We start from the raw sequence: 13,249 nt of genomic DNA, 5'->3' as shown, positions 1-13,249 counted from the left end.
ACATTACCAATTTGGCATGCAGATGAATGACTTCTCAATTGTACTTTGAAGTTTGCCTCTCTCTCGAAAAAGTTTGCGTCGATAGAAATCAAGCTGGACCGCTTGTGGCAAAATTCAATGTTATGTTATGTTATGATGACTAAAGAGAGGGTAGATGAATATAACTCGGGACACTGCCTTGACGTCTTCGAATTCTGCTAGCATTGCGAATGAGATGGTTAACTCAAGCAATCTGCAGAATGATAAATGACACCATCCATGCTTCTCTTTCGTTTATAAGCTTTTAATGGGTACGAAGGTTGGGGCAAATTCCAACCTTAAAGCTTTTAATGCTATACTTAACCCCACCACCCTCAACCGGAGCAACCTGCAAAATGATAAATGACACCATGCCTTCTCTTTCGTTTTTTAAGCTTTTAATGGATACGAAGGTTGGGACAAATTCCGGGTAGACCTTAAATTCGAAATCGGACCACAGTGGTCCTGAGTTCCATTTTCATATTTTGTTTTGAATGCTCGGGGAGTCACGTGGTCCAATTTCCAACGTCTAGACAGTAATATGAAACCCAACATCAAACTCTTTTGCAATACAAGTTATATTTTTGGTTTCAATTTCATGTATACATGTGTTTAGAATCGGCAAAAGTCGGTATAGTTTTCCTCACAGAAAGAAGAGAAGGGGAGATTTTATAGCGATGAAGGGCGAGTCATACTCCGCAGAATCACTTAATTTAGGCGATGGCCAACTTCTTCTTGCACTAACCAAAAATCGGGGCTCTGTAGAAAAATTCTACCAACGCCCTTATTGGTTCTTATTCAGGCTATCCTGTATCATGGTCAATTGTTTATTATTAGGTATTCCATTTGAATGACAAAAATTTGACAGTAACCCCATATGTCTTTGCCTTGCTTTCTTTTTGAAACAGTAGCAGCCAAGCTCGTAGTTTACATGGTGGATGTTAATACTCTTTTAATGTAGTGGATGCGAAAAGCTGTTCCATTTTAATGCTTATGTTAGTGGATATTAAGACTCATTAATTTCAGCCAAATATTAGTGCTGCCATGTGCATCTCCATCCAGCAAACTGTAAAGATGTGTGTCCTTTTCCAAGGAGAGTGCCTACAGACAAAATAAAAATGAACCCATGAAAACTAGTAGTAGTAATATTTGTTGTAGAGCCACGAATTGAAAAATTAGCTCATCCTTTTTAAGCTAGAGCGCAGGGTGGTGCAAAGGAGAGTAACAGAATTTTCGTCATGTAAGACTTAACTCATCTCCATCATCAAGTTTAGAATCACAATCACCAGTTCTCGAAGATCAGGAAAGGAAGAACTCAGAACTCATCTCTACACCGATGAATAAAAAAGTACGCGAATTCTGTCCTCAGTCTCTCTCTCCCTCTCTCTCTCTCTCTCTCTCTATGAATTTTTTGTTTCAAAGCCAATTATTATAACCCTACAACGAGTTATTAGGACTTTATAGGTTTCTGCCGCATTATATGTTACAGTATTTAGTGGTCCTTTGTTTGTTCCAGTAGAAAACAAACATTGAGTTTCTTCAATATCGCACGCCCTTTCAACAAGTTAATATCAGCCAAAAGGTAAAATTCATGATACATGGAAGTTGTTTAGATCTTTATATGGTTGATAGATTTCAGATGCATCACTTCCCTCAACTGCAACAATTCGCGAAAAGGCAGGAGTAACGACTCTTACATGACAAAAAAGGTTTTTTTTTTATAAAAAAAAATTTGGTTTCCCGTTTTGGATAACTTAAAAAGTTTGAGGAGGAAAGGAAGATTACCCATTCTAAGGCGAGACAAAAAGGTTTTTTTTTTTCTTTCCGGACTTGCAAGAAAAGTGATGAAGAAACAAGAGATCGAGTATACAAATGGAGTCGTCTCTGATTTCTCAATCCCAAGGAGAATCTTCCGCACACAAACTGAGCAGAAAGGTGTAGAGGGGGGAGGGGGGGAGAAGGGTATGTATTAATGACATTGGATTCTCTCGGCAGTGTCTGGGGCTGAGAATGGAATGGCTTGGCAGCATTGGTACGTAGCGACCAAAGAGAGCATTATTTGGTGGGGTCTGGGATGGACGCAATGTACTTACAAAACTAGCAGTTACGTCTTTCAACTCCCTCAAAATGAGGGTACTGTCTATCTCCTGTTAGCACATGTCGAATCACAAGGAGCCAATTTCCCAATGTGACGACGCATCTATCTTATCCTGTTTGTAATTTGTATCACAATCTGTTGCTCGCTGTCTTCGTAGAAATACAGGAGAGAATGGATGACCAAACTACAATCTTCTACCCTACCCTTCATTATCCTCAAACCAACTCAGAAGCCAATGGCAAACCTGTGACTTTAGAATATGACCAAGACCTGAATACAGTTTAGCTATCCAGACTCTAAATCTGTGCCCAAATAACCAATGATAAAATTTCCTAACTTGTCATTTGAACCTCACAATTTTGGAAACGCGATGCTTCTTGTCTAGCTCTAAACTCCCCCTCCACCCAGCACCAGCAGGGCAAGATAGTAAGGTAATCCATTATAAAAATCATTAACCTTTTGTACAATTTGAGTTAACTTTCATGGGAGGTCAAGCCAAGCAGAAAAGTTCTCTCTGAATTGGCTGGTACGGCGTTTAGCATCTTTTCAAGCTTAATTTCTACAATGCAACCAAACTCAACAGAAGGATGGGGTTTTAAGGATGAATGACCTCTGACAATCGCGCTCCCATTTTACTTCCATAATTTTATCACCATCAAGACTAGAGTCCAAAAATGCATTCTGCCATCAAAACGTGAATTGCTCCACAAAGAGCACTGCCAATTACTACAGATCAGGGCTCTCCAACAATATTCCACCCGATATTTAACAGTTTTATACATGAGGCAAGCAAAATAAAGACAAACTTCTGTAGGCATTTTAATGTGTCGCCATCATGTATAATTGTTTCTTCATTTGTTCAGAGGTATGCATTTCAATTTTGTAATCTTTCAAATTACTGAAACCCCTAAACTAATTCCTTTTCTATGAAAAAATTGGTAAACAATATGGGAATTCTTACATTTTAGAGGGCTTTCTTGACTTCGAAGAAGGCAGGATGCTCCTTGTGTGCAGCTTCAACATCATCTGGAGATGCCACAGCAACCACCACCCCTTTATCTTTAACAGCCTCAATTACAGCAGCAAATTCTCTAAAATCACTCAACCTTTGCAAAAGGATACCATATTAGATGAATTAGCTAATGAGATGGAGCATACAGAAAAAATCTAAAGATGTAGCCCTTGGCTAAATTGCTACAGAAATCTATAGCTAGATGCTTCAAGTTCTTCTATGGTGGTGCATAAACAGACCTTCCCATTAATGTCTGTCTCAATTATGGAGACTTTACCTGGTAGATAGGATCTCTTCTCTTCTCCTTTGCCTTTCTTCTTCTGTTATTCCCAGTAGATGCCGTAGTAAACTAAAAGAAGCAAAATAGTTAACAATAATGCCAATCAATATGAGATTCAAAAGAAGGATAAGATAAAGTTAAAAGGAACAATGAGGCCTGCAGAAGAAAATTCAATTCTATTTATGAGGTCAAATATCATGTCACAACATTTCTCGCAAAGCTAGTAAACAAAGATGTGATCATAGTCCATTATGTCATTGAAAGACATGTATTTCCTGTATACTTTATTGCCTTGAGGAGAATATCTTGGACGAGATAGAAATTCTGCCCATCACTGGTGTTTTTACAACCACATAGAGAGTTGGCAAAGCACGTACCTACTATATCCTTTGGCATCAGGTAGCTGGTATGAATCTACATCTCCTATGGTCCCAATTATTGCCTTGGTCAAACTATCATCATCCATCTCTAATTGTCTTAAAAAATCACTTGTTCCATCATACACTTCAAGCGTCTTTAACAAATTAGGGTCGCGATAAGATAGAAATGAGAAGACTCCTGAATAAAGAATTTCATAGTTAAACATTAGATTTATGAAGCTAACAATAGGATGCAGCTACACATGAACGCCTATGTCTGTACCTGAGTGCGTGTCAAAATCACAAAATCCACCATAAGCTCCTCCACTAACTCGTACACGGTCCCACAACCATGTATTACTGATGTACCTAGATATCACGTATGAACTCCCTTTAAGCTGATATCCAGCATCGTACAGATTTGCTGCTTTTCCAACATAATTTACCTAGATACATAGTATCATAAAAGCTAAAAAATAAATATTCCAATAAAAGCATAAACCCAATAGCTGAATTTAACATGACTAGTACATCTAACCTGAGTAGGTATCACAATGGCTTCATTTGTTGAAGGAAGTCGTGCACTCCAAGCAAATGATTCAACTGAGGAAGAGCGAGGAAGCAAATCGAGGAAGTTGCTGATATATTTTTCTGCACTTGCAAGATTTTTTCCATCTGCAGTGAGATTTATTAGGCATCTGTCTTTTGAAAACAAGGAATTCCTGATCTCCTCAAGTGAGGAGGCAATTTCAGGCCATTCATTGTCAACCTTCTCTTCAAGACCTCGCACAAATTCAAGGTAGCTGCAATCATTACAGATAACAAACTCATTAAATCCATTTTTCATAGAGAACCACTTTTTCCCTTTACAAGTTAAAATTTAAAACCTCAACAAATCAAAAACCTACAATGCTCAATAAGATAAACAAAAGCATGTGACATTTCACCACATCCATACCAAAACAAGCTACAGGAATGAACTAATCCAGCAAAGAGTTGTTTAAAGTACTAAGTTCACAGAACTTAGAAATGCAGAACAGGAGGAGCAAAGCTTAAAAAGGGATGTAACATGCTACAAAAATTCTTAAATGAGTAATGGTACTAAATATTTACAAGGCACAAAGTTGACAATTATAGAAGTAGAAATGCAAAATAAATGAAGACATTCAATTGTATCACCTGACACCACCCATTTGTTCCGCGATCCATCCAGCAGCATTAAGCTTCGCATCCATCCTAGAAGCCGCAATACCATGACCACTTCCTCTCAACCGATTCTACAGCAAACAACTTGCAAGGTTAACAGGTAGAACAGAAATCATATATTGTGCAATGACTTTGATAGATACCTCCATTCTTGCTTTGCTTTGAGTGACAAATTGCTTAAAACGCTTTTGGTCTGTGAGTTGGACATCTTGAAGAAGGCGGTTCATCTACAAATAACCAATTCATGATCTTTGTCAGTTGATTGTCCAAAGGCCACTGGTTGCTCAAAAGTGAATTTGCTTTACAACAAGATTATGATTATTAAAAAGATTTTGGTTATGACATCTTGACCCCTTATGATTTCGAAATCACAAATAGACTCCTTTGTCTTCTCCCTCAAATTTCAAAAGCACCCGTGATGAAAAAAAGAATGTTAAATAAAAACCCCAATTAGCCATTGTCATATTTAGAAACTTAGTAGAAACAGGTCCATTGATCATTTTTTGTGAAAAGGAAGTGCCTGACAATGAAAGATGAATGAGCACTACCAAATGTTAGGCACTCTTTCATTCTCAGACAGTTTACAACAATGAACAGAAATTACTCTCCAGTTGCCAACATGAGAAAAGGATTTTACCAAGTTAAAAAGGTCCTCAGTTCGTGAGGACATGGCTTTCCCTCGAATTACCATGTGAGTACATGGATCCTCCTTGCCCTGCACTGATGATGTGAATGGGTAGATTGATATGCCTCCAGTTTTTCTTCCCATCAATTGGTTTAGTTGTACAAAGTCCATATCCTTTGTGCCCATCTCCTTTAGTGCCTGACTGTTTAACACATTACATGGAAGATTAGAGCAACCAGTACAGAGACTGAGAAATCCAGAAACCAGTTTCCAGATTACCTACCAAGTATAAATCCTAAAAAGTTGACCTTTCTGTTAAACTTAAATACCATTTTTGACCTGTAAGTTGCCTATTTCACGCTTAAAAATCTCACCAAGGTTTAGATCGCAAAGTCTAAATTGCCTCTTTCACTATGCTAGGGGATTAGTTGCCCTTAAACCCCAAAAAAAAGGGTTACCTGCAATTCACTCCAGCTATAAAAGAGACGCAAAAAACTGGCTGCTTGACACAGAAAAGTGCAGCCACAAGGGCAACCCAGTCAAGGCCAACGTGGAAAGTCTCAGAAAGCCTAGTTGTGCACAGCCTTTCTTTGACAAATAGAAGGCTTCATTCATTAACTCCATGACTTTTGTAGGTTACAATAAAGTGAAGCCTTGTTAAAATGGGAGAAAGTGTAAGTGTAGCCCAATAGACAAATCCTGTAAAGCTACATGATTTGCAAATGTATAGTTATGGACATTACTGACCCTGCATAAAGAGCATCTAATTGGTCTGCCATGCTAGTGATAAATAAGTCAAATTGAAGAGACCATACTTTAGCTTAAGGGTTTCCCTTACAACTCAACAGTGACATGTTACCAATATCATGATTATTGAAGCAGCATTAGATATTCAATATAACAAATAATGAGCAGTAAGTCCATGCACCATCTCCAGATGATTTTTCACAGCCTACATTGTTTCACTTCCTTTCTTGTACTTTCTTCTCTATCTATTTTGTTCTTCTCTTTTATTTATTTATTTATTTATTGAACTTTGTTTTTCTTCTTTCTTCTCTACTAAATTTAAATGGCCATCTCAAGACGTTCAGAAAGCCCAAAAAAATGGCAAAAACTTCGGGAAACTAGATTTTTTAACCTCAAAACCGGCGTAACCTACAATAGGATGATGGGTATCAAACGGACAAAAACAAATGGCATAGAAAAGTATCAATTAACCATCCAAACTGGCAACTAACCAGAAAAGTGGAACCAAAGGAAGCAGCTCTTGCTTCAATGAGCTCATGTTAAAGACAACTTCTGCATACAGAACATCATTTGTGAAGAGGTCATGCTGCAAAACTTTTACGCCATTAATATCCCCAACCTGCAATTTGTAAGTTTAGTAATGGGTTAAGAAAGTAATGCATATAAATATTATCAACTTCACCATCAACTGGGTTATCATCACCTCAGTGGGCACATGCGTAGGTTTTTTAGGGATATCTTCGAGGGATAGGCTTGGTACGCTTTTTAGAGCTTCTGGTGGATCAGGGGTTTCCTGCTTCAACCGCAACTCCTCTGTTGCACGTGCCAGCTCAGCAAGATCCTCCTGTGTCATGCTTGCTTTGACTTTGTTTAAGATCTGTTTCTCTGCTTCTTCATCATGAAAAGCTTTCTCAGGATCGGGCTGTCACAACCCAAATTGTTCTTTATTTCCGTAATACAAACTTTAAAAGTACATTATCCAAAGCCTATAACCTTTTTGTTAATGAGAGGTCACCTGCATTTCAACAGTTACCCGGTGTGGATTCTTCAACATAAACCTTTCTATTAGTGGAGAAAAAACAGCTTTGGAGCCTTCCTCTGCTAATCTTGCTTTCAAGTTCATTAGAGGCTTCTGATATTGTAATGGTTCAAAAGGATCCATATCATAAATCCATTTTCCCTGCAAAAAGGGGATCCCAAAACAGAAAATAAAAAATAAATTAGAGGAAAATACAATCAAGAAAAACACAGAATGGTAAAACCCAAGTTGGATTATTCAAGAAGTGCATCCTTACAATGGCACGAAGCATCAGGGCTAAGCCACGCGGGAATGAGCCAGTGTTATTTTCTCTAAGAGAGAACTCAATCGTGTTCAATGATGCTTCCACAGCATCTGAATCGAAACCATCCTCTTCTAATTGTTTTAAACACTTCATGATTAGTTCTTCTACCTTTTGAATGTTATCTTCCTGGACACCCTTCAGTCCAATACTAAACTGGGGCTGAAGGAGCTCATCTTCAATCCCACCCCCAACAAGAGCCTCCCCTAAACCACTTTCCAGCAGAATTTTTCTCAAAGGAGAAGCAGGGGTGCCAATTAGTAGATGGTCCAAAAAAGCCATGGCAAGCTCAGTTTCCAAGTCTAGTGGCTTCTCAGAGAGTAGCCAATTAAGGCAAACCATGTGCTTCTTCTTCAAATCATCGCCTTCTGCAACAGGATATTTCTCAACAATCCTAACTGGCTCTGAAAATAATTTCTGTGGTTGAATTATTGATTCATTAGGAGCTGAACTTGCATCAAACATGTCTAGGTATTCTGCATCCAGAAAATGGAACATCAGATATTTAAGTGTTACTGAAGAGAAGTGCTACTTTCAAAGAAGATTAAGCACATGATAACACCCCCTTAGCTAACTTGCAGAGAAATTTAGCATTACTATCTTGGTATATAAGGTGAATTTTCACCGTAAATTAAAATGGGATGTGCTAACAAGGAAGAATAACTTCATTGGAGGAATAAAATTTGAAGGTTGTAAGTTAAGGCATTTTAAGGAGATAAAGTCATATTCTCATGCACATCAAAACCATCAATTCAACTTGCCACCTCCCAAAAGGCCACAGTTAGACATATAATTAGCAAATTACCTGGTGTTAAATATGAAAAACAGGAAATGCATAACAAGGGCTCGCAAAAATAGGATACAGCGTCATCAAGACATCTTGGGTAATTAAATAAACAAAAATATGCACCACCATATTCATTCTGCATGAGTAAAAAAAGTATTTATATGCATATAATACCTCAAAACAGCGAGCTGAGCCCATTTTCGGATATTGGAGGGAGTTTATGTCAATTTTTTTGAGGAACATTATACATGATCCTACTGTAGATGGAGTAAATCTTTTAACAATAAAAGAAAATATCTCAAGGGCACCAACAAGTTCATTTTGTCCAATAGTTAGTCGTAGACTACCAAAGTTACGTTTATAAAATTGTAAAACTGATCCAATAAGGTGTCCAGTGCTTTTTTCCTTGAGGAAAAAATAAAAGATTACATGGTGAGAATTATAATCCCATTTGGCTCAAAAAGTGTCTGCTAAGTAATCAACAAATTTCCAAACATGTCAAAGAGTGACTTGATATTTCCTATTTGGAGCAAACACACCTCAAAATGTGGTCAGAGGCTTTTACATACAAACGGCTCAAAAGGATTGATAGCGTTAAACGAATCAAGATGTATTGTTCATCCAGGTACACCACAGCTAACTCTTTTCTCATGAATTTAAGAATTTAGATACTAAGTTTAATGAATCGAAGAAATTAGCATAACACAAATTCAAGTCCTTCTCTATAATATGTGTGCTTCCCAGGATGGGTATAAAGTACAAGGAAATTATCTTGTTATTTGACCAGCATAAACTAGGACCCATCAGATTTTCCTGTTGGTCCAAATTTGGCAAAAGCAACAAGAATATATTCTCTCAAGGTAGCTAGAAAATGAACACCACAAAAACAACATTTCACAAACCAGATCCAGAAAAACTAATGAATAAGAAGTAAAAACAGCACCACTTAAAATACGTAGGCGTTCGTTTGGGTCATCATCTCCATAGAACCATATCTTGGCATTGCTGGGATGGTAATATTTGCGATGAAACTCCTGCATAAGAAACTTATAGATCAATATGCAACAGACATGAAGTTATTGTTTTCACTACTCATCTTAACTCCATGCAGTAAATGCACAGGCATGAAAGTAACATAATAGGTATACACATGGACCAATTAGTATACATATTCACATCCAGCCAGGCATCTATGCAAAAAGGAAGTTTGAGACCTTAGACATTCCATCTACCAAAACCAACATGTTGATCACAAATGAGTCATTTATGGGGAATCTTCACCTGGCATGAGGCTGCTCATGTTTGTGTCCATGTGAATATGTACACATATATGGATAAGATACTAACTTTTTAAGCGCTAATTTTTCTGCCCTCAGTGTGAGCTTTGCAGCACTTTGCCAGCAAAAAATATGTTCTGTCTGCTAATTGATACTTTTATCCACTAAAAGTAAGCCAGAAACTAGAAACATTCTAGTTTTCTGCAAGGGTAAAGGATCATTCATGTTCAAAGGTCCCCTCTTCAAAAGCATGTGTGAAAATCATGAAATAAGCCGTTCAATTAATCATCTGATTGGTATAACTAAGCTTTTTTGAAGCTTGCAACAAATCGAAGTTAACACTTTTGGTCCAAATTAAGCCATCCAACTCAGCATTCTCCTGGAACTTAATTATCACATTCTCTTTAGAAATGTAGAAATGAAAATAATTCTCATGGCATACCAATATTCAAAAGTTCAAAATACTTTTTCAAAAGTTCAAAATACTTTTCCAAATAATGGACCGCTAGCAGCAGTTATTTAAGGTAATTATCTCAGGCACACAAGAAAAGGAGATGGTGGTTTTCATTCAACTGATTAAGAAACAGGCATCAAAATTATTATATCGTACAATCTACCAAGTACAATTGATATCGTGTAAGATACTTATGTCATAAGATAGAGCTTCAAACAGCCAAAGATTGCTGTCAATATGATAATTCATTTGCTTCTTTATGCTTTATAAACTATTACATGCTTTCATTAAGAAAAAAACAAAAATGTAGTGGCACCCAGTAAAATACATCTCATAAGCAAAAAAGTCACTTGAAAAGAAATATTTAACGCGGGAAATAGGAGCAGGACGCTGAGAAAACCTTAAACTCCTCAAATGTTAGCTTGGGAATAACTTGAGGGTCACCACCACTATCAACACCATATGTATTGTCTGGGAAAAGAGCCTGCAACCACCAAAGTGAAAGATTAACATTACAAATGCTCAAGACAATAATTATTGCATTTACAGTGCAGAATACAGTTAGCAATTCAGCAGAACTATTCAATCATAAATTCAAGCAAATAGTATCATGACAGAATACTCAAAAGTCCAAGCACAAAAGCATTCCTTCCAGAAAAGCAAGAAAATAGAATGAGGAGGAGAAGAGTGATGCAGCTCACCTGCTGGGAAGTCCTGCCTAAGATGTTATCAGGCTGGGAATAAACACCTTTCATTTCATTGAAGACAACACCTGAGTTTGACAATGCCATAAGTTTGTCGGTTGTCATTTGAAGCTGTAGCTTCATGCTTTTTTAAGTAACATTATAAGGACATGAAAAAGAATGCATTTCATATTCCAGTCTGAAAATTAACTTCTGAAAGGATCAAATAGTGTTCTATGAACCTTTAAAACAATTTGAAATGATTCAAATAGTGTTCTATGACTAAAACAATTTGATATGATTAACTAAAACAATTTGATATGATTCAAATAGTGTTCTATGAACCTTTAAATGTTATATCGTCAGAAGGGTCATTCAGCTCATAATGCCACCCCTCTTGTTGAAATATCTGGAGATTGTCCGCACATTGAGGAAAAAAGACAGCATCTAAATATACATCAACCAAATTATAAAAGTCCTGTTTTGACAGTAAAACCATTTACCATCAGTTGGGAATAAGAACAACAAAAACCAAATATAAGTTCTCAAAGAAACTTGATGAAATTTTCAGACCTTTGTATTTGTTGAAGCTACTGGATAGCAAGTCCTATCTGGGTAGGTAAATGCATTTAAAAATGTATGCAAACTCCCTTTTAATAACTCAACAAATGGTTCTTTCAAGGGATACTTTCTTGAACCACACAGGACACTGTGCTCCAAGATGTGAGGAATTCCTGTAGAATCCTTCCTGCATCAAAATTTTCAAGACATGAACAAGGGTAATTTCTTGAATCCAATAAAGAACTATTGACATTATTCATCACTCAACATATAGTGCTGCTACTTATTATAGATTAGAACTGTGATGCACTATCTGATGCTGAACAAAAGCATGGACACGTTCAAGGAGTACAGCCAAAGAAGTTGCAGCACTGTGCAGATTGACAAAACACTATCTTCTTCCATCTCCAAGTGACAAAAATGAACATGAAAACAGAATGCAATTGTACAAGGGACTGTCCAACCAACAGATATCTTGCATTAGCAGATGCAAAACGATGTGTTTCACAAACAACCTTTTACTGAAAGCTTGCTTCCACATGCTCTAGTTTGTAAAATTCCTCAACAAGGATCGCCAATTTGACCTCTCTTGACATCTTTAGCTCTAATTTCATGCAAACATTCAATCCGTGTCATGCATGCTAGTAGGAAAATATGCTCCTACTTGCTTCCTCGGCAAAACCACAAAATACAAAATATATATGCCTCAATTAATTCACCCTCATAACTCATCACTACATAAATACTACGAATCATCATAAATCATGACAGGCCCAACCAGTCCAAAGTACAGATGGAAAACTGCGTAGATAAGCCAGATAATAAAAAGCGCATTGGGTGATGCGATACATAGGTAGATGAAAAAAAATACGAGCTAAATAGCATTTAGTCATCCTTACGGAGGTGTCCGGAAGACAATGCCAAAGCATTTGTTCTCATCGTCATTTGAAATCGACATAATTTCAGCTCCCGTCTTCCTGTGCTTATACAAAATAGCTCGCGATTTACACTCCTCAATAAACTGCTCCGACACCTTATCAAAACCAAGCTTGTCAGCCACGTCATCATCCGCGCCAAGCGCCTCTACAGTAGCATCCACAGATTAAAAGGATAAAACTAAATTCCAGCAGCAAAACATACCAATTAACAAAACGGGGATTGAGTTTAAAAACAATAAAATTAAATGCCTGGAGAGGACTGTGGTGCTGATGTGGCAATAGCTCTGATGGAGTAAGGGGAGAAGTCTCTTCGGAAATGAAGTGAAGGATGTGAGACAGCGGTGAGCAAGGGAAGGTGATGACGGCACGGGAGAATCGATCGTTGCTGAGTTTTTGCAAGTGGACGGTGTCGTTTAGGAGAGAAGCGTGGTAATCGGTGTAAAGAACGGCAGAATATTCTGGAGCCAGCGAGCTGAGAAGTAGAAGAAAGAGAGCGTAAAAGAGCCGCTCTCTCCATGAGAAGGAAAGAAGATAACACTGTGACGAGATAGAGGAGTTGGAAGACAGAGTTAGGGAAGAGCGGAGGAGAATGAAAATCAGTTTAGGGGTTTTTGTGAAAGGGAGGGAAAATAAATAAAATATCAAGGAAACAAACGAGGCGAACCGGAGAGAGAATAGATGTGTGGTGAGTGGTGACTTGGGCAATAAGAAGAAAAACAAGGGGCACAAGTACTATTGGGTTGCAATCAAGTGGAAATAGTAGTATGTTATTTGGGATAATTTTTTGAAAAAAAATACTATAACAGTTTTTTAATAATGTGATATATGTGAGATAAAAAAAAGTAGTTAAAAAAATTCTGGATT

At 37.4% G+C, this 13,249-nt stretch overlaps 1 protein-coding gene across 3 annotated transcripts; it reads right to left on the bottom strand.

The window, feature by feature from the left end:
• Positions 1-854: 854 nt before the first annotated feature.
• On the bottom strand, positions 855-13,004 carry LOC113762368 (presequence protease 2, chloroplastic/mitochondrial-like). Of its 3 annotated transcripts, none has more exons than XM_027305790.1 (20): positions 12,635-13,004; positions 12,347-12,530; positions 11,460-11,634; positions 11,232-11,364; positions 10,905-10,975; positions 10,604-10,687; positions 9,416-9,506; positions 7,641-8,161; positions 7,361-7,525; positions 7,049-7,267; positions 6,837-6,964; positions 5,611-5,800; positions 5,117-5,200; positions 4,947-5,044; positions 4,306-4,570; positions 4,051-4,213; positions 3,786-3,966; positions 3,406-3,477; positions 3,078-3,222; positions 855-1,119 (listed from the first exon to the last, which is right to left on the bottom strand). In XM_027305790.1, the coding sequence occupies exons 1-19, from the start codon at positions 12,900-12,902 to the stop codon at positions 3,081-3,083; spliced, it is 3,234 nt and encodes a 1,077-aa protein (XP_027161591.1). In that variant the 5' UTR covers positions 12,903-13,004; the 3' UTR covers positions 855-1,119; positions 3,078-3,080. The 3 variants fall into 3 exon arrangements, with proteins under 3 accessions (XP_027161591.1, XP_027161592.1, XP_027161590.1); XM_027305791.1 differs by lacking the exon at positions 855-1,119 and adding an exon at positions 2,727-2,832; XM_027305789.1 differs by lacking the exon at positions 855-1,119 and having other exon boundaries at positions 2,867-3,222; positions 12,635-13,003.
• Between the last annotated feature and the right edge of the window lie 245 nt (positions 13,005-13,249).

Source organism: Coffea eugenioides, chromosome 2 (genome assembly GCF_003713205.1).
Source record: "Coffea eugenioides isolate CCC68of chromosome 2, Ceug_1.0, whole genome shotgun sequence".
In the NCBI taxonomy this organism is placed as follows: Eukaryota; Viridiplantae; Streptophyta; class Magnoliopsida; order Gentianales; family Rubiaceae; genus Coffea; species Coffea eugenioides.
Note: the sequence above shows the minus strand (reverse complement) of the source record. Positions and strands in the feature narration are given on the sequence as shown.